The following is a 21,748-nucleotide window of genomic DNA, read 5'->3' on the forward strand; positions in this document are numbered from 1 at the left end:
GCTGTAATTGCTGCAAAAGGGGGCTCTACAAAGTATTGACTTTGGGGGGGTGAATAGTTATGCACGCTCAAGTTTTCTGTTTTTTTGTCTTATTTCTTGTTTGTTTCACAATAAAACATATTTTGCATCTTCAAAGTGGTAGGCATGTTGTGTAAATCAAATAATACAAACCCCCTCAAAAAAAAAAAAAAATCAATTTTAATTCCAGGTTGTAAGGCAACAAAAAAAGAAATACGCCAAGGGGGTCAATACTTTTGCAAGGCACTGTATAGGGATGGCCGGTACTGCATGGAATGTATTCACATTTAGTCATGTATCTGTCAGTCTTGTTCTTAAGTTACATTTCATGGCATTCATGTCAGAAAAAGCTGCCTCACAATAGTATGTACATCTTCTAAAATATGGTCACTTCTGGCTCCAAAATAGAAAGATGGCAATGGCCAAAATCCAAACTATACAGGCTTGATTGTGGCAGTTCACAAACCAGTGGGTGATGTCACTGTTGTTTGCCACTTGGATGTCATGTTAGCATCAGCAAAAGCACGATTCAGTTTAACCCCAGAACATAGTCAACGTATGTAATTATCTTGTTCATGATGTATAATAGTGTTGTTTGTCCCATCAACTATTCAATTACATAATACAACAGGTTTACTGTTTCAATTCAGAAAATAAAATGCAACAATTTGCTGATACTGGCCAATAAACACACCAAAATGTCACTAAGGGTAGTACCAGCATTTGTTCTTTCCATCTCAAACACTGGCTGCAGCACAATGTTTCAATGTAATTTTCCAAAGCCACTGGCAACATTTGCAAGATTCTACCCTCTTCTATTGTGTCAGTGTTGCAGCAAAAGTGTTTGGGGCCGATATCTCAGTCCTCATAAAAACGCAAATGGATTGTTACAATAACAAGAACTATAAGTTAGAATATACAGTGCTGTGCTGTGTTTGGGTCATTGGTCCAAAATTCAGAGCATTATGACATGGCCGTCTTCTTCACTGTGAGAGCTGCAGTTGCTATAGCTGTAACTTGTTGCCGCCATCAAGGAGTTTTCAGGCAGCAGGCATCATCTCTGAAATCAATGTGTTCCGAGTCTACTTGTAGATGTGAGCTTCAGGAAACTCCACCTGAGGTGGGAGACAAACACCCACTAATTCTGCATTGTGAATAAACATATTGAATAAAAGTGTACATGACAACTGACAGATTAGACGGTGTCACTCATAACAGCAGGACATATTAAACGTCTGGCGTGACAGAAAAGTCACGCCAGACTCAAAAAAGTCCCATCCACACTGTCTATCATTACTCATGTGGTACGAATCACTGCACACTGCCAGGGATCCAGCTTATTACAGACTTCCTGGCTCTAATGTTTGTTCCTGCAGTTGCCACCAGTCTGTCTAATACTGCTGCTCTTCTCTACAAGGACACACATCAATATTATGAGACATTTGCATTGAACTTTTTGGTAAATACCCGAAGTATGCTATGGGTGTGTACACTGTTGCACACTTTCAAGATTACTAATTTATAAAGAGAATTTGCACTCAGACTACATTTTGGTGTTTTGCGTGCATTAATAATATTTATAAATGTTCATCAATCAGTTTTATAAAAGAGGCAATCTGTTTGTGTGTCAGGGGCTGACACTGCAGTGTGAAGTTGTTCTTTGTGTTCATATGGAATTAGGAAAACAAAAAAAGCAAACTAGGTTTTTCATATTTTTGTTTCATCATAGTAGACACTCTTTGCCTTGATGACAGCTTTGCACATTGTTAACAACCAGTTGGTTTTAAGTTACAGGTGATGCTTGTCAAAAATGTCTTGACCATCAGTTGTAACATCTTGATGTATTTTTAGTTTACAGCAAACAGCCCTATTCAACTACTGGAGTAATCCATATTGTGGCAAAGAAAAGAGAAACAACAGGACATCATTACTTTAAGACATGAAAGTCAGTCAGTCTAAAATAATTTGTTATCTTATGAAAGTGCTTTTGCAAAAATCATCAAAGTCTGTTGTGAAAGTTTCTCTCACGAGGACTGTCGAGGAAAGAAAGACCATTAGTTTTCCCCAGCTGCAGATCAGTTCAATAGAGTTTCCATCCTGTAAAAGCAGCAGCAATTAGCAGTAGCTCATATTACAGCCCACGTAAGCAGGCACATCTCAATATCTCTTGGAAACTGTTTTATAAGATCTTCAAAGTGAAACTGCTGCAAATAAACCACCACAGAGGGAGACCAAAAAGAAGCCTTTGCTTGGACTCACCATTGGTGACACAAAGTTTTAGGATGCGCTCTCTGCTCAAGTCCATGTTGAACCAGCACCTAAACAACCCAGTGCACATACCGGTGGTCACAGGAACACATGTAACACAGGTACTGTTCAAGGGATGTGCTCCATCTGCATCACTGGGCTCTGCACCACTCACAAGGCTCACATGTGTCAATTTGGCACACTTTCAAGTTGACTGTGATTTACAAAGAGAAGTTGTCATCTGTCATGTGTGCACTCATAACTCAGAAATGAGTTTGGTGTTTTGTGTGCATCAGAAAATTGTATAAATTTGCATAAAACACTATTATAAATGAGGCAACCATTCACTGTAAATTGTGTGTTTATGTGTCAGGGGGCGGACACTGCAGTGACAGCTGTGCTGGGAGAACAGTTTTTCTTGCAATTGTACCAACAGTCAAATGTTTAGTGGTTTAAACTGACCTACAGTACCAGTAATATGTTTGGACGCACCGGATCATTCCAGGGTTCATTTCATGTTTACTATTTTCTACATTGTAGAAAAAACTGAACACATCAAAATTGTCAAATAACATACACAGAATTATGAGCTGCTGTTGATATATAGCAACATTCAATGACCTCATTAAATTAAGCTTCTTTTTTTTTAAATTACTTCATTATTTAGCTTGCAATAGTAACACCAACATTTACGCACAAGAAGAAAAGGATGGTCAGTTCTGATGCCTGGCAAAATGAATGACATCTCAGCAACACAAGATAGAACAACCTTTTCTGGAGGAGACTTTGTCATTAAACCTCCTGCTTGTGCCTCCATGTGGGCTGAGGGTGCACCTGCAACCAGCTCCCAAACAACCAGTAACCTTTCTGACAAATACCAGTTCATGCAGGAACCAATCAACAGCTCGGACCAAACTGAAAAGTCTGATGGGCGGAACCAAACTGGTGAACATCACTAATGTCACTAATTACGTATCTATCATACCTGTGAAATATGGTCACAATCTCCCTTTCTGCTCCTCAGTTATGGTGAGGAATAAAAGACAGACAAGAAAAATAATAATTTCATCCTACTGCACCACTTGTATTTGTGTAAAATGTTGTTATTATTACCGTATAAGTGATTGAGTTAGCGACACAAACGTTTTGTGTGATGTCAGTAACTTTTGATCACCAATGTCAGTGCCACATTTTAAGAAATTTCCTCATGGCGGTCCTGAGATATCACATTCACAAGACTGAAATGATGGATAGGATGGATGTAAGGTCACAGTGACCTCTTACCTTTGTCTACCAAAAGACAGAAAAATAGTCTATAAAATGACCTCCTAAATCCTTTCCTAAGCTCTACTCCTTGACCCCACAGGAAAACGTCATGAGGTCAAGGAAAGATGAGAAAGATAATTCATAAGGACCACCATGTTCAGACAATCCGACTCCACTTACACTAGCCTCTGTAATTATGCAACGGCGGATGTTATGATGTGTGTGTGTGTGTGTGTGTGTGTGTGTGTGTGTGTGTGTGTGTGTGTGTGTGTGTGTGTGTGTGTGTGTGTGTGTGTGTGTGTTACTGTATATTTGAGCTTCCTTCCCTGGCATACCTTTTTCATTACAATACCACTTCGTTTTTTGCTGTTTTAGTGCTAATAAACTGTCCACCAGCAACAGCAGATTCAGCATTTTAAAGTAAAGCAAAATTTGTACACAGGACAGAAAAATTGCACAATACTGCTTTGCAAATTGGGGATTGTTATTCCTTTATTTTGAAATAACTGAAAAATATCAACAATCTGTATTATAAGAAGGGATCAACATTGTATATAAAATAAAAAACCGTTTACATTCAAGCAGCTGTTTTTCATGCTTTTATTTGTGTGGCAGGTGGAAGTGTGTTTCATACATAAAGAAATTAGGCTTTCTAGATGAAATACTCTAGGCATTTGTTCCTCTCATCATCCAGTTCCTGGGTTTCAATCTCAAACTTTTTCATTGCAATGAAATACTGAACAAAAGGCTCTCCAAGGGTGCTGCGAATGACATGATCCTCCCCCAATGCCTCCAGAGCATCATCAAGCTTCACGGGAATGGCAAACTCTTTCTGCTGACAGTGAGCTTTGCTCAGACTGCTCTCGGCGTTCAGGTTTCGTCTGATACCATCCAGTCCTGCAGCCACTGTAGCAGCCAGTACAATGTACGGGTTAGCCATGGCTGAGCCCAACTTGTTGTCAATGTGTGTCTCCCTCCCACCATGACACTTGATGTTGAAGGAGCTGCTGTTATCATTGCTGCCATGAGTGGCATACATCATCCGCTTGGGGTCTTTGATCGTCTTGGCAATGTGGCTCCGGCAGCCCAGGCCGGGGGACATCAGGCAGCTCAGGGCAGCAGAGTGAGTGAGAAGGCCAGACAGCCATTTCCTACCAATCTCAGACAACTCACCAGCCTTCTCCCCACTGTGGAAGAGGCTACGTCGCCCATTAGCATCCCACAGGCTATGAGAGAGCACCCCCGCGTTGTACAGACCATCGTCAGTGAAAAAGCTGGCGATGTAGCTGTGTTTACGAGCCATTTCTTTGATGCCAGTGCGGAAGGTGAAGGCGCTATCGGCGGACGCAATCCCAAACTCTGGCCTCAGGACGATCTCCATCTGGCCGGGGCCACTTGCAGAAGCGATGCTGTCTATGTCCGCACCCATGCAGTACATGCTGTCCACCAGCTGCTGAAAGAAAGGCAGGTCATGGTTGCTGAGCAGGGTAGTGGCAGGGAACAGGAGTGTCTTTGGTCCGATTCGATCCGGCGCTCCCAGGACGCAGCATTCGTAGGTGAAGGATGAGTGCAGAGAGAACCCCAAGCTTTGGAGCTGGCCGAGGAGCTGCTTGGCAATGAGGCGTGGCGACGTGCGGAGGGGGCTTCCTGTCACAGTGCACGGGTCGCAGATGACCCGTGCTGTCTGCTCAGCCCAGGGTAGGACCCGGAAGGTCGAAAGGTCAGGGATCAGAAGGACATCACTACTGAAGTTGGCGGCGCTGGCATGGTCCACTTCATTGCTCTTTGGGCTCAGGGTCAGCTCCAAGTAGCTTCGTGGCATTGATACCCCATATACCGCTTTCTCCTGTGAATACAACATTTACATTGAAATCATGGATTGATGGATGGATAGACAGATAAACAGACAGACAGAGAGAGAGAGAGAGAGAGAGAGAGAGAGAGAGAGAGAGAGAGAGAGAGAGCGAGAGCGATAGATAGACAGATAGATAGATAGATAGATAGATAGATAGATAGATAGATAGATAGATAGATAGATAGATAGATAGATAGATAGATAGATAGATAGATAGATAGATAGATAGATAGATAGATAGATAGATAGATAGATTTCATTACATGGAAGAAGCGGACAGGTACTGTCTTGGACCTGGACACCCCGTGGAGATCGGTGGCCTCGAAGCGGACGAAGTTGATGTTTTCTCGGGCGATCTGCTGCTTGATCTGCTCCATGGTTGCAATGAACCTCTGATTCACAGAGATCTCGACAATGTCGTTAACGTTATCTATGAAATAGAGTTAGAAATATCTTTTAATACAGTAAACAACCTTTGCTTACAAGTCTCCCGTTATTGAAAAGAAAAATAAACATAAACAGTTTATACATTTTCCCCGGTTTTTCAAAAACTCAAAGCTTAAGAGTCATCCTTTGTCACCCTGTCAACCAATAAGTAACATGAAAATGCAATGCAAAAATGGCACAAAAACAAAGCCATTGGAAACAGTGCCATAGTTACTCCATCAGAGAGCACTAACAAGTGCAATTTTTGCAGTGTAAAATATCCCATTCATGGTCATTGACAATATAGCTGAGGACAAAGAACATCAAATCCCACTGAAAACCAACCTCCTGGCAGATTTTTTTTTTTAATTGTCTCTCCTGATTGTTCTAAATATAGAAATAATGATTAGGAAGTATCTTTGGAATCAAACCGATGTAAATCCTGCTGCTAGGGATCAAGTCCAAGTTATTATTAAGAGACAAATCAGTTTATTATCATTAAAAGACCACAAAACAGAATGGTTCAAATCAAGTGAATATTATGCTGAAATATGCTGAAATATTAAAAAGAAAACAAAGAAAAAAGGATAAAGGGTTCCCTTTTTTCATACTCAGGACAAGCACAAAGAATTCAGTTTGTACTGATGGTTGAAATCAAGTCAAGTCAATCAAGAGATTAAAAAAAAAAAGGAAAGGACTTGATGCTACAATCCAATGAGTTTTTTTTCCTTATTTATGTAAAGGATAAACTAGTCTTTTAACCAAAACGTCACCAACCTGAATGAGAAGCTGCAGTCTCTCCCCAGGAGCCACCGCTTGCATGTGTGTGTGTCCTGACTCCAGGCTGCCTATTTGTGTTGGCATTAGACCTGAACGAGCTGGATGAATCCATGGTTGAAGGCAGCTGAATAGATGTGCCATCTCTTGACCTGGCCCCCTTTCTGGAAGCGTCAGAGTGAGGTTTGAAGGTGCTGAACGCCCTGTGGGGGTTTCCATCGTCCTGGTGTCCACCGGGCCTTCCACCGCTACTACCGCCACTGCTGCCATGAAGATACGTATAGGGACTCCCTGGTTTTCCATCATCTCTTCCCCAGATGCTGAGCAGAGGACTGTCCCTTAAGATGGTCTTTAGCTCCTCCATGGTTTGCCTGGGGACGGCCATCTCTCCGTAGGATGCCCTGGTATGAGATAATGCCTCTCTCCTCCAGTCCTCCCCGGCTGTAGGTTCATCCATCCTGGCATCATCAACTCTCTCTGGAGGCCTATGAGGTAGAGGTGCAATGGAGATAACCGTGGGGCTGTCTGGAGGTATCGGTGTGTTGGTGGGAGAGTGGATGATGGATGGACCTCCTCCTCTGCTGCTCCAGTCTATCGGAGGCGCATATTTCCCACTCACCCTCACTCCCTTCTTGTTGCCGAGGCTCATCCCCGTGCCATCTATTTGGTCTTTGCTTCTACTTTGGCTCTCCTGGAAAACACATAATGGGTCTGTCACAAGAATGGTAAGAGATAATCAAGTCTGCATGATGTAGATTGTCAAAGAGATTAAGAAATCAAACCTTAATGATATCAAATAAAAAAGACCTAAATATCTGAAATACAAATCTATTCAACAAAGTCAAGTAAAAGCTCAAATGAAGCCCAAACTGCTGTATCCACCGACAATAATTTGTAAGAACAAAATTCAAATAAAGAAGGTAGATGTGGAGTTGTTACCTTGAAATCTTCAGAGTCATTCATTTCTTTGTTTGTACTCATGAACTGTGATTTGGAATTTGATAGCCTTGATGTGAAGGCAGAGCTTCACTCGCACATTAATTTTTATAGACAATTGGTACAATAGTGACGGATTAGAAAATTCTTTTTGCCCCCCAACACCTTCGGGAGTCCAGCTGGAAACTGGCACTGGCCGGCTGCTGGTAGACAGTGAATCAGCGCTGCTTTGAGCTTATTGGCTGCTGGTGAAGACCATTCAGTGTTGCTTTTGTGTAATTGCAGAGGGAAACTGCAGAGCTCAGCAGCTCTGCTTATGCTTCCAGAAAGATATAGGAGCAAAAGTATTTATTCCAGAGAGATAAAAACACACAACTATGGAGACTAGACAATAGCTTCTGTTGTTGATGGTGTATCCATTGAAGAGGTACTAAATGCCTGAGTGAAATGATTCTCCAATCTAAAGTGTGTTTCCGAGAGAATAAATTGACATAGATGTTTACTGGCAACTGTAACAATTTATTCAACATTTGCTCAGGCAACTGGATAGTTTCAAATCTTTTGACTTTGATCAATCCTAAATAGTACGACTTTCTAATGCATTGCATATTAAAAGGGTTTATATGTGGCTGACAAAACAATATTTACCACATTTGAATTTTATTCTATTTGTTTTATTAATATAGCGCACTTTTAGGGCACTTAATATAGTAAAATCCTTACAACAGAAATGTACAACTTTATACAAAGGAACCCAACAATTCAACAACAGCCACCAGGAGCAAAAAAAAACCTCCCATTTAAAAGGAAGAAAAACCTGAGAGCGAATGTGATATGGTTCAATAAGCTCTGAGATGAGAAAGAGCCTGGTCATGAAGAGCTTTGTCAGTCAGCAGGAGAATTTGAAATTCTATTCTTGATTTTGTAGGATGCCAATGAAGAGAAGCTAAAATAGGAGAAATATGAGCTCTCTTGTTAAATCCCGTCAGTACTCTTGCTGCAGCATTTTGGATCAACTGCAGGGTTTTTAATGAGTAATTTGGACATCTCAACAACAAGCAATTACAATAATTTATCCCAAAAGTAACAAATGCATGAATTAGCTTTCCTGCATCACAGCATCAAAAGCAGGATGTTTCTGATTTTATTAATATAAAGATGAAATAAGGCAGTCCTGGAGACTTGCTTTATGTGAGCTAAAGGACAAATCCTCATCAAAGATAACTCCAAGGTTCCTCACAGTGGTGCAGGAGGCCAAGTTAATGTCATCCAGAGTAAATTAGTGACTGGAGAAAAATTCTCTAAGGTGTTTATGGCCATCTTTGTTTTATCTGAGTTTAAAAGTAAAAAAAAAACAACATCCAGACTTTTATGTCTTTCAGACATTCTTTTAGTTTTACCAGCTGATTTGTTTGGTCTGGTTTTATAGAAAGATATAGCTGGGTGTCACCTGCATAACAATGAAAGTTTATGCAGTATTTCCTCATGATATCGTCTAAGGAAGCATGTATAAAGTGAAAAGTATTGGGCCTAACAGCAAGCCTTGTAGAAAACCATAATCAACTCTTGTTTGCCTGATGGAGTCATTGTTGACATTAACAAATTAAAATCTATCTGATTTCAATTTGTTAATTTAGATTTGAACCGGTCAAATGCAGTTCCTTTGTTTGTTTGTTTGTTTGTTTGTTTGTTTGTTTGTTTGTTTTGATGCAGTTTCTTTCCCAGTAACATGTTCCAATCTCTGTAATAAAATGTTGTGATAATTGTATCGAATGCAGAACTGAGATCCAGCAGGGTGAGAACCATTGTCTGAGGCTATTAAGAAATCATTTGTAACTTTCACGAGTGCTGTTTCTGTGCTATGATGCACTCTAAAGCCTGACTGAAAATATTCAGACAGACCTTTCTTCTGTAAATGGTCACGTAATTGACTTTAAATGACTTTTTCAATGATTTTATAAATAAAGGGCAGGTCACGAATGGGTCTGTAGTTTCCTAAAACTGCTGGATCAAGAGTAGATTTTTTAAGTTAAGGTTTCATTACAGCAACAGACTGTGGTAAATAACCTGTTGAGAGAGATGATAAAATATGTACTGTTAGTACTAATTAAGAGAAAGACATCCTTGAATAGTGTTGTTGGGATGGGATCAAAGCTTGTAGCCTGGCTACAGTGCTGAAAAGAAACCTAGGTTTATTCTTGTTTTCCTCTATGAATGATGAATAATATGCAGTTATGGCATTACGGAGAGCTTTCTTATATATATAGATATATATCTATCTATATATATATATATATAGATATATATATATATATATATATATATATCTATATATATATATATATAGATAGATATATATATATATATATATATATTAGACTATCCTTCCAGGCCAGGTGAAATCCTTGTAAATTAATGGAACGCCACTTATTTTCCAGCTTTTGCCTTAGAGAGCATATTTAGCGTATCAAGGTGCAAGGCTGAACAACAATGAGTCTCATCAGAATATCAGTTTTTACCTGTTCATTGTGCTTCTTTGCGTTAATGCTTCTTGGCGTGTCCAGAGCCTCGTCAATCCTTCCACATCCAAAAATCGATGTTACTTTTTGGTTTGCCATCCCTCTCAGTTGTCAATAGTCAGTGTGGACACAATTTTTCACATTGAAAGTCTGAATCTCTTTTTTCTGCTCTAGTTTGGTGATTTAATTTTAAATTACTGCTCTAATGGTAGTTTAGTAAAACAGTTTTTAACTAAATACTCCAAATCTCTGCCCTCCATAACTGCCTCTGTTAATGTTGCTAACTGTGATACCAATACAAACTGGCTAATGTTTATCTTCTGTTATTCAATGACATTGATGACATGCTATTGGTTTAATGTGATGCCGAAGGGCAGCTGGCTTCTCTTGACCTAGTCCTGACTAATTGCAGTTTGGCAGCAGTATGACTGTACCCTCATCTAATTGGTTAATCATTTAATCTCTCTTTTTTTCACTAGGGGAAGCAAACTGGGCCTGCCTTCCCCCCAGGACATGGATATTAGTGAAAATTGCACTGTAATATACATTTTCACCACACATTCACCCCAAATAACATTTGGCACTGTTTCACTCATTGTAAAATATTCAATGAGAAATATGAAAAAGAGATAGCTGAAACAACACGGAGGAATTCATGAAACTGTTAAAGCATTTTATTAAAAATGGCAACTACATTGTGAAAAAAAAATGGGGAAGCCAGGCGGAAGCCAGTTTTGCTTTGAAATTCTGTGTGGGAATTTGAAACAGCCAGTAGCCTAAATGCAAGAAACGCCTCAAATATCTTAACTGAAGTAATTTTGCATCGAGTGGTCAAAAATTATAACAAACAGATTTCAGAGTGCAGTGGCCAGTTACAGGAAAGGCCTATCAGAGGTTATTTCTGCTGAAGGTTGTACTTACTTTTTCCACAGAGGAATACAAGTATTTAGCATACATCTATTGACATTTGTGTTGATATGGTAGGCTATCTATATGCTTCCTAAAGACATTAAGATTTTCAAATAAAAATTTTAAATGCTTTGAACCACAGAAGTGGGCTAACTAGATATTCTACAAAGGTATATGCAAGCATGTACTGTCTGTCTTATTTGACATATATTTGGACAACCTCTTTGATACAGTGCCTACAGATAGTGTTGGTATACTTGACGAACACCACAAGGAAAATTTTGTTTTTAGTCAAGACATGTAATGGTAGAAAACCAGCGGCATATAACCAGGGATCAATACAAATAGGAGGGGTACGGTTGCGTCTGGAGTGGCATACCATCATCCACTTTTCGATCTCAGAGTATCTCACAGGTCACCATGGGAAATTGGAAGATAAATTAAGGAAAATAAAGAAATACGTAATTAAGACATATAATTCGTTTTTTTTTTTTTTTTTTTTTTTTTTTTTAACAATAGCCTACATTCTCTATTTACATAAAACAATAATTTAATTTTGTTGTGAATACAAAGAAACAAAAAATAATAATAATGACTCATTGTTCTATGTTTTTTTTGTCAGACTAAATGGAATAAGTGAATGGTTTTAATAATGGTGTTTATAAGCCTGGATCATTTCTGGTGTCCTCTGTCCACATGTGATCCCTGGAGTTGAAGGAGCAGCTTCAGTCATCATCTGACCTGTGCAGCTCGGAGGCAGAAAGATGTCTGGACATCACACCGCACATTTTCAGGGTGGGGTTTCAAGAGTTCTGTCAAGATAGAGGGAATGAAATACAGGAAGAAACGGAAGTTCATTGGGTTTGTTTTCAAAATAGAGGTTTAAAACGTACCATTAAAGAGGCACGAAAGGAAAGAAATACAATAAATCTATTTATATTGATATTAAGCATGTGACAAAACTGTATTTGAAAATAGGCCTATAGAAAACAGTAAAATAAGAAATGTTTAATCACATGTAGAACTCGTACAATTAGAATAAAATTTTCGGACAAATATTAAATATTTTGTATTACATGTAAATGCTTTAGAGCAAAACCTCAAAATATAAAAAAAATGTAAAATGTTATAAATGTTATGATTGCAGTTTTGCACGCCCCCCCGCCTCCACTGTGTACAAAGCTGGTTAATCAGACTACTTTGTGTGAAGTTGGTAGGCTAGAATGGATAGAATTACCAGCCATGCAGCAATATATTACCTTTGAAACAATTACCTTTGATGCTTGACTCAACAATCACATATTCACAACTGACCCAATAGTGTTTACAGTAGATTTTTTTTTTTTTCATCTTCTCCTTTATTATTGTTCATTATATTTGGGGCTGCTCATACATCCCATTCAAGTCAAGTCCTGTATAATTTGGAAATTTGGGCTTTTAGTATTATGGGGGACATAATGCAAAGAATAAGAAACATGTACAACTACCCATCCATCCATTATCCATCTATATGTCTGTATGTCATATGGTGGATTGACATTAAAGAAGTTGAAGTTGAAAAAAACAAAAACAATGATACACACTAAGGTTCACAGGGGGCTGGGGCCAATCCCAGTATAGATTTAACCACCCATGAATACAAAAGTAAACAAGATAAATGAATTAAATCAAATCTATACAAAATACACTCATATAATATAATATAATACAATATAATATAATATAATATAATACAATACAATACAATACTATACAATACTATGCAATGTAATGTAATGTAATGTAATATAATATAATACAATACAATATCATATCATATCATATCATATCATATCATATCATATCATATCATATCATATCATATCATATCATATAATTTAATTTTGAAAATGTTAACAGGAAGTGTCCTTCGTCTTTCTCTCCAGTGCGTCAGTGGGCCTGGCAGATCAGGAGACTTCGGCTCCGCTCGGAGAAACAGCACTGGACTGTATGGTGGAGAACCGTTTAATAATTTTACCTTTTTCTGGGGACCGGCTGTATGATTAAGCTACAATCTTCAATGAGTAAGCATATCCCAGTAAGTAATCTTTTTTCTTCTGGCTGCCATCTTGTTTGCCGTTTTTAATCTCCTCGGCTTCTACGGTAAATCAGTACGTTATCGTTTGCTGTTACCAGCTGGCCTTCACGTTTCTTTGGTGAAATCACGGCCTTCTCGGAGACAAACCCGGTCCAATACGCCCGTGACGCTGACGCTCGACATTCAGCCCCTTTATTCAATGCTAACACAAATTCAATGAATAGGAATTTCCCCCGGACATTAACGTGTAATTTAACATTACTGTGCTGGTTGGGGAAGCGGCTGTCGGATGCGCTGCTCGGACTGGTCCTGGCTTGTTCCCTCGGAAGTTTCTGTCGGATGAAATCGACGCACTTTCGTGCGAAATGCAAATGATATCTACATTGTGGTCTTCGACATGAACGACCTGCCTGCTGCTTTCAACGAAGCGTCGTATTTGTCACCTCTAAGCAACGTGCAGTGTTCCTGTTCCAGCTCCTGATGTGCCGATAGGCCTCTAACGTTATATGATGGCGCCCACTCGCACACAAAGGACACTTTGCAGCCTTGTAGTGTCGTGCTGTAACATGCCATCTATTTAAAACCCCTACTTCTGTGTTACACGCATCCTATGATTCTTCATATTACCTTGCTTTTAACAATTCAATCGCTTCCCTTTTAGGTGCCATATCATATTTTGTACTAAATACCATTTTTCAGACTGAAAATAGCAGATTAACAGCATACTTGAACATGTTTTCCTGTTTCTAGAATAAGCAGAAGAAAAACATTTGCAGTAAAGTGGGCCCTCAGGTTTTACGCCATTTCTGAGTCAGATTTATAATGATGATAATAGCAGAGGGGATGTAAAAAGCCCTGCTGAAGGCCTCATGATGAGCTCAGCCTTCACAGATATGACCTAGATGTCAGAAACAACACATCCTTACTATTCTACTCCGGCAACCATTAGGTAGGATATTAGACTGTACTGCAGTGGGACTTTATTTAACATATTGAAAGGTAGAGTTTCATTTTGCCCAGATTTCCCTCATTTGCATTGCTGCAAAACATTATATCCAACATGTTTGTGGATGAAAATCATAAAACCACACCACCTGTTCATCCTGGGAATCAAACCCCAGACTCTTGCAGTGGATATTGCCTTGCTCAATTTGTTAACTCTCACATGTTGTTAAGGTGACTGATAAACACAAACACACCCTTGGATGTGAATTTAAACTCCTTGCTTTGTATCATTTTTAAAGCCATTTGTGAGGAACAATAGGTTGGTGAGGGAGGAATTAAAGAGAATTTTAAACACCAAAGGGACTTTTTTTTTTGACTTTTTTTTTTTTTACTTTCATTACGAATAAGTTTTTATTTCTGGCAGAATTGTGTGGTGGCAATGTATGAAATCCACTCCTAAAAATCAAATTCAGATTTTTTTCAGATGTTTTTCTTCCCTGGGTTTTGGTTTTGCTCAAAACATTGAGCTGTTTCATGACTCCATTGAATTGTGGTGTGTGTTTGGTGCCTTTGCTTACAACATGATGATATATTTTCACATGATTTTAAGGTCAGCATAAGATCTTGTATCCACTGAATCACTTGGTGTTTGCTTCTGAAGGGCTGGTGTATTTGACTAGACAACATGGATCACATGAAGGCCAACATTTGAATAAATGCATTATTTGTCATAGAAGCGACATGTTCTGCAATGTTTATAATAAGATTGAGTTTCAATACCTAAATATCAACAATTTTGGGGGGGGGGGGGAATTAAAGTATTTTGTTAGTAAAATATCAAAAATTATGAAAAATGTCTGTCCGTTAGTCTTGACTTATGTCATGTTTATTCATAATAATGGGACAAGACAGAAAATTTCTAAGGCTACAGTAATTATTTATTTTTGGGTATATTTGTTTGATAACTGCCTGAAAACAAATGATTGAAAATTAACTGCTGCAGTTCCATTAACATTATTCCATTAACAAGTTATCTTTCAAAAATGTTATTGGTTCCAGAATCTAAAACGTGATCCTTTCTCAACTGTTGTTGTAAACTGAATGTTGTCTTTTGGTAAGACAAAATAAGACAGCAGACAATGTCACCATGGGCTTTGGGAACTTGGGATGGGCATTTTTCACAATCTGATGATTAATATAGGCCTAATTGGTAGATGAATCAATTATGCTAAATATATTAATTTGTAACTCTACCTTAAATGTTGTGCTCCTGTCAGTCAGGATATCAGGATATTGTTTTTAAAAAACTTATCATTAGTGTTTGGACAAGAATAAATAACAAAAGTTTAATGAAACCAAATGGGCACATCCACTAGTGGTTTAGTTTTAATGTGAATTATTTTGTATTTCTTGAGCCAACAAAACCTTTTATGTGTTTGTTAAAACTCAACAGAGGTCAGTGTTCTTAAATTATGTTTTTAAAAGCCTTTCCTTCCCTCTCGTCTCCCTCTTGTGTCCTGTAGCAGTTCTGTGGTGTTCTGGGTCACACATTTATGGAGTTTCTGAAGGGCAGTGGGGACTACTGCCAGGCTCAGCACGCTGCCTATGCAGACGAGTGAACAGCCGAACTCACCATCGATCCGAAGCACTTGAGCCACAAGAGGGACCCCGGAAAGTTGGCAGGACCGGGACGCCTCCCAGAACCAGCGATAACTCGGCCTGGATGGGGTAACTCCACCCGCTGCACACTGCCCTCGACGGCTTCCGCCTGGCCAGAATCAAGGTGGAACCAGCCCTGGTTTTATTTTTCTTCCTTTTCTTTTTTTTTTTTTTTTTTTTTTTTTTCAAAGGAGAGGGTTTTGAGTTCATTTTCAAATTGCCCGCCCTTTTTCGGCTGCTAACTCTCCAAATTTGCCCCGTGATTTTTTTTTTTTTTTTTTTAGCATTGCCAACCTCAAACAGACCGGAGGATTTTTTTGTTTGAGTTTTTCAAAGCTCATTGGACATTTGTGTTTGACATTCCCTCCGAGTCTAACTAAGTGTTTACATTTGTGTTTTTACTCAGTGGAAGACGTTTAGGTTTTGTTATATTTTTTTTACGCTTTCACAATGGCTCGTATGAACAGACCAGCCCCTGTGGAGATCACCTACAAAAATATGAGGTTTCTCATTACCCACAATCCCACCAACGCCACCCTGAACAAGTTCATCGAGGTGAGCCTCAGTCTCTATGGTTAAATGTTCAAATCTTTTCAAATATTTAGAAAATGACAACAGTGAAATAAGATATGGGAGAGGACATCAGTGAGTGAAATGGCTTGAACCAGAAGATTTTTTGATTTCGTGAATTAAAGAAGCTGAATGTATTTTTAAATCAAGCGTCACTGGCTGTGTTCTTACATTGTGCATTAGGTAGCTTCACTGTTCATGTATTGTTTTCTAATTAATCTGATGTTTACAGGAGCTGAAGAAATATGGAGTCACCACGGTTGTGAGAGTTTGTGAAGCCACCTATGATGCCACCCTGGTGGTGAAAGAGGGAATCCAGGTTCTGGTGAGTTCAAACATGGTTTCCTCATGCTGTAAACAAAAACAAATATAGTTTTTGGCATTTTATTTCCTCCAGTTTTCAGTTTCTTTTCCAAACATCACTTTTTGTCCTTGTTTTCATTGTTTTCACAAGTGCTTCCTTGGTGTGGAGATCAAACCTTTGTTGTCAACATTGTGACTTATTTTTTAGGTTTAGTGAGGTTCTAGACTTGCCATGCAAATATATTGCTGCAAAAACAACAAGCAACTCAAAGCCTCTAGTGACAGATTCATACATCTGATGCCAACGCTCAGATTATTAGCCCTTTTTACTGTTTGATGCAAAAGGTTCAGTTGGTGTGTCTTAAACTCGTCAAATCATATTTGACAGCCTAAAAGAGATCAGAAAGTCAAGGAAATACAACACTATCGAACAAACTCATTGCTAGAACAATTAACAATAGTTTTTATTATCAGTAACTCTGTCAATTATATTTTCTATTTATTTTTAGTGTTTAAAAAGATTGAACATAGCAAAAAAAAAAAAAAAAAAAAGGCCAACCCTTCAAAGAAAGAACTCTACAGGTGTCCCTCTCACTATAACAACATTTGTCGTCCCTCCCACTATAACAACATTTGTCTTTCCCTTCCGAGGTTCAGTCTTCACACTTCTTTTGTTTTAGTTTCCAAGAAATTGGGCCTATGACATCATTTCTCTCTTCTCCAGGATTGGCCGTTTGACGATGGAGCTCCGCCCTCCAACCAAATTGTGGATGATTGGCTGAACCTGCTGAAGTTGAAGTTCAGGGAGGAGCCCGGCTGCTGCATCGCTGTCCACTGTGTGGCAGGTTTGGGAAGGTGAGCACTCACCGTCACAACCATGAAAGTATTATATTTTTATCATAGTGAATAATAATTTTACACTTGATCTGTTGGTGGGTGAGAATTTGCTGGTTTTCTTTGTTCAACATTCTTGTAAATTGAATATCTTTGGTTTTTAGACATTTGCTCTGATAAACAGGTATTTTGAAATTGGGTTATAGCATATTGTACGTGTTATAAACAAATATTCCACTAATAAGAAAAAAACATAATTGCAGCTCTAGAGGCGTAACTCACTGCGATGTCCCAAATGCTGTTTCTTCACGTTTTCACAAATGCCTGTATTATCTCATTTTTAAGTATATATACAAATGTAACATGGCATATTGTTAAAAACTGAAATTTAAGAAACATAGAATAAATGTTATGAATTATAGTGCGAGTATGAAGCAAAATAGCAGACGTGTGGATTTTCTCCATGTTGCTGTAAATGACTCATGACATCACCCACATTCCGTCCCGTGTGTGTCGTCTTAGTTTGGACAAGGTTCGAGGTTCTGTCTCGATGCTGTTTGTTCAAAGCTCATCTGAAAAGGATGTGAAATGTTTTGGCTGATTTAAAAATACTGAAAATCAGAGTTTAAAATAAAGATTGCTGTAATAATAAAGCACAAATCTCTTTAACTGACATTGTTTTCCCTGCAGAGCTCCTGTTCTGGTGGCGCTTGCCTTGATAGAATGTGGGATGAAATATGAAGATGCTGTCCAATTCATTCGACAGTAAGTTAATGTGACAATGAAAACCTTTTGGCAGGGTTCCAAGTATGTTCAGATGAAGGTTATGTTTTGTTTACACAATGCCCTGCAGACTCTTATAAACTGATTGTAAATTAAAAAATAAAAGGCACTCAAGTGTTTTAGGCTGACACAGATTTGTTTTACAAAAACACCTAATAATGCAAATATGTGCTGAGCGGGATGTTTTACAGTTGAAAAATAAAGTGTGGAGTCTGGTGGCCATTAACTTTTCTGATCATCCTGCATTTTTGTGTGATATGAAACGGGATAATTTTAGGAAACATAAAGCAAGCAAGGATGAGTCATAACTGTAAATAGATGAGATATCAGATATTGAGAGAGAAGAGTCACTGTGTAGGAGAAGTGGAGGCAGTGCTTTAAAGTGTGATGCCTCATCGCTTCAAAGGTTCAGTCTACATGTTTGCTTTGAAATGATTGTACTTTCATAGAAAGTAATAAAAAACATTGTGGTAATTTCACTTTTAAAGGCATATTCTGATTAACAATATGGTATAATATGACACTAGACATGTTTATATCACCTCACGCTATACAGTCATCACCCACGCCTTACTAAAATGCAGAAAAGGGCTAACAAGGTGGATAACTTGATTTTTTTTTTTTTTTTCTAACACACTTACTTCACAGATTAACTAGCTGTTGAGAAAATTCATATTTCTTCTGTAACTTTAATGTTTTAAGTCTATTGTGTTAAACTGAATTAATCCCATGCTGTATCCCACAGGAAGCGTCGAGGAGCATTTAACAGCAAGCAGCTGTTCTACCTGGAGAAATATCGTCCAAAGATGCGCCTGCGCTTCAAAGATTCCAACGGCCATCGCAATAACTGCTGCATCCAGTAGAGCCAAATCCTGACCCATTCAACTCCCACTACAGAAGAATTAAATTTAATCTTGCTAGTTTACTACCTGGCAGACTTGTTTTATTGTTTTTCTGCATTGTGTTAAAGTATTTTATTTTATTTTTTAAAACCATGCTTGGTAATTCAACTGTCACCTTCCCTCTCTGGGTTCAAAATCAAATGTTAAGAAAAAGAAAAAAAAAACAAGTCGTGTGAACCGAGTTGTCTCTTCATGTGCCCAAATAAAAAACATTAGGAAGGGCAATGCTGAGTCGTGTATCATTGTAAGATGTTGGATTAACTGTTTTCTGCAAATGCATCCCAAAGATTTCAATTGGCCAGTGCATTAACATCGCCTGAGAATGTTTAAAGGAAAAAAAAAAAAAAAGAAACTAATTTTTTATTTTGTGTGTGCAAATATGTGTACCCCGTTCAATTTTAGGGTTCAGTTTCAAGACTGGCTAGAAAGAAGTATGCCTTCCTTCAAATCAGATGGATTATCCATAAATGCCTTACAATCGAAATGGAACAAAGGCAATTGATGTGGGAGTTGCCTCCCGGTGGCATTTGAAAAAGGTGTTTCATTTTTCTACTTGGAACAAAAAACGAAACTGTTGCCTTTGTCTTGTGCAGGAAGTCTTACACACACTTATGCCCTTTCAGTAACTATTTTTAATATAAATGCTTAATTGTTGCAATATTTGTCAACTGAAAGTCTAGGAACTTGTAATTTTTTTCTTTATACCTTCAAAACTTCTGTTTACTAATTAACTGCCATGTCCAAAATGTGATCTTTTTTTTTTTCTTTTTTTGCTTCAAACTGGACTTCCAATGTCTGCGGTATTTTGTATGCCTTTTTATTTGATGTCCGTAACTTAAGACTTGGATACTTGATGATTTTATGTATTTGAAAATGTGTACTATTATTATTAGGTTGGCTATTTATACTATCAATGGATGTGTGATTTAGTACAGTGAGCGACAAAGTTGTACCTGTTCACCAACTTGAGAGTACATTAAATGATACACTGAAAAACAACAAAGACTGTTAATGAGTCATTATTTTCAGTGATAGGTTATTAACATTTTTGTCTGTTTTTTCTAAATAATATTTGGTTTGTGTCTAAATGGAAGTGCATTTCTGAATATGGTTAAATCCTGCTATTTATTAAAAGTGTGTTTTGTAATGTATTATCCTGCTATAATACATTACAAAATACACTTTTAATTGAATCTCAAATTCATAAAATTAGTTTTTCAAAAGAATATTTTATGATGATCAAGACAAATCATGGGGCGGAACAGTGGTGCAGTGGTTAGCATGGTCGCCTCACAGCAAAAAGGTTCTGGGTTCAAATCCGGGCCTGGGCCCTTCTGGGTGGAGTTTGCATGTTCTCCCTCTGCCTGCGTGGGTTCTCCCCAGGTACTCCAGCTTCCTCCCACCATCCAAAAACATGCACTTCAGGTTAATTGGTGGTTCTAGAAATTGCCCTTAGGTGTGAATGGTCATTGTTTCTGTCTGTCTCTATGTGGCCCTGTGATGGACTGGCGATCTGTCCAGGGTGTATCCTGTGTACTCTAAGTGGGCTGGGATAGGCTCCAGCCCCCCCCCGTGACCCTGTTCAGGATAAAAGCGGGTATAGATAATGGATGGAAGACAAATCATTCACTACTACATAAACAGATTGGATGGCATTACAAACAAAGCAAAAACATGATGCGGCTCTGATAGCAATGAACAGTTTTATTTAATAAATAATCCTAAAGAGAAGAAACAAATAGAGATAACAACTCAACTTTAAAATGAAACAGGAACTGAGCAGGATTTTTGTAGTCATTGAAGACTCAACAGGACATTTAACTGATTTTAATTTGTTTGATGAACTTTCTCAAAAGCGTTGGCGTCCACCCTGTGGTGGGTCCTCCCTTGTGGTCATTTATAAACAAACAGCCTTTAGCGTTTACAACCCCAAAGCCATCTTTTTGTATTTTTGGGAAACATCCTGATGTACATTTCAACTACCTGACTTTGTGGTGGTAAAGTCTCCACCAGCTTCCTCTTTGCTGTGACTTTGCAAGATGATTCAAAACAGTTTGCCGAATTACATTTGGTAATTTGGAGGTTGAAACATCAGAGTTGTGTCACACCAAAAAAAAACTCCAGTGAAGCACTTATATATGTTGTCTCTTTGGTACATATGGCAAAACCTTTGTCATTCTGTTTTTGTAAGACAAAGATTATCTCCCTGCACACAAGAGGTGTAAAAACATGTATGCATCATCCCATCATGATGCTGCTGCATTCACTTGAAAACATCTGTATTAATGGTTAATTAATCTGATTTTTTTTTTTAATTTTATAGAGGCACTATCTAATGATACAGATGACACCGCCACTAAAATGTAAATGTGAACTAAGGAGGAAAAGGTGAAGTTGTTGAAAACTTTAGAGGGATCTGGCTTTCGTTTCAGGGTGTTTAATTACCTGTCATTGATTCACTTCACTTTTAACATCAAATTTTAGTGAGTTAAACTGAAATATGAGCAGAATTTGCTAAAGGGAGAAATTTTGAATCACTTTTGGAATAAAGGGTAAACACATTGAAGTTAGATAAATACTCAAGTCTGGAAAACGTGACAGGAATATTTTCTAAATGCTATTTTCAGAGGTTTTTTTCTCCTTGAAAGCTTGTCAGATGAAATATGAATACATTTGAATGATCAAACATAAGAAGATTTCACATTTAATGACAGCTTAAGTA

At 38.2% G+C, this 21,748-nt stretch overlaps 2 protein-coding genes across 2 annotated transcripts; one reads left to right on the top strand and one right to left on the bottom strand.

Annotated features, from left to right (window-relative positions):
* Positions 1-4,183: 4,183 nt before the first annotated feature.
* Positions 4,184-7,570, bottom strand: lgsn (lengsin, lens protein with glutamine synthetase domain). Its single transcript, XM_069168348.1, has 4 exons — positions 7,529-7,570; positions 6,590-7,280; positions 5,650-5,816; positions 4,184-5,377 (listed from the first exon to the last, which is right to left on the bottom strand). The coding sequence occupies exons 1-4, from the start codon at positions 7,568-7,570 to the stop codon at positions 4,184-4,186; spliced, it is 2,094 nt and encodes a 697-aa protein (XP_069024449.1).
* An 8,513-nt stretch (positions 7,571-16,083) lies between these two features.
* Positions 16,084-20,029, top strand: ptp4a1 (protein tyrosine phosphatase 4A1). Its single transcript, XM_069167606.1, has 5 exons — positions 16,084-16,189; positions 16,437-16,529; positions 17,232-17,362; positions 18,032-18,106; positions 18,870-20,029. Exons 1-5 carry the CDS (start codon positions 16,085-16,087, stop codon positions 18,985-18,987), a joined length of 522 nt encoding a protein of 173 aa, XP_069023707.1. The 5' UTR covers position 16,084; the 3' UTR covers positions 18,988-20,029.
* Positions 20,030-21,748: the final 1,719 nt, after the last annotated feature.

Source organism: Embiotoca jacksoni, unplaced genomic scaffold, assembly GCF_022577435.1.
Source record: "Embiotoca jacksoni isolate LCO1_2020_lvr unplaced genomic scaffold, fEmbJac1.0.p SCAF_4, whole genome shotgun sequence".
Lineage (NCBI taxonomy): Eukaryota > Metazoa > Chordata > Actinopteri > Embiotocidae > Embiotoca > Embiotoca jacksoni.

Excerpts from the sequence above, each read along its gene's own strand:
- lgsn (XM_069168348.1), bottom strand. The coding sequence starts at position 7,570 with ATGAGTACAAACAAAGAAATGAATGACTCTGAAGATTTCAAG. Across the intron at positions 7,281-7,528 it reads ATGACTCTGAAGATTTCAAG|GAGAGCCAAAGTAGAAGCAA; the intron begins GTAACAACTCCA and ends TGTGTTTTCCAG. Across the intron at positions 5,378-5,649 it reads TACCTGTCCGCTTCTTCCAT|GAGAAAGCGGTATATGGGGT; the intron begins GTAATGAAATCT and ends TTGTATTCACAG.
- ptp4a1 (XM_069167606.1), top strand. The coding sequence starts at position 16,085 with ATGGCTCGTATGAACAGACCAGCCCCTGTGGAGATCACCTACAAAAAT. Across the intron at positions 16,190-16,436 it reads CCCTGAACAAGTTCATCGAG|GAGCTGAAGAAATATGGAGT; the intron begins GTGAGCCTCAGT and ends TGATGTTTACAG. Across the intron at positions 16,530-17,231 it reads AAGAGGGAATCCAGGTTCTG|GATTGGCCGTTTGACGATGG; the intron begins GTGAGTTCAAAC and ends TCTCTTCTCCAG.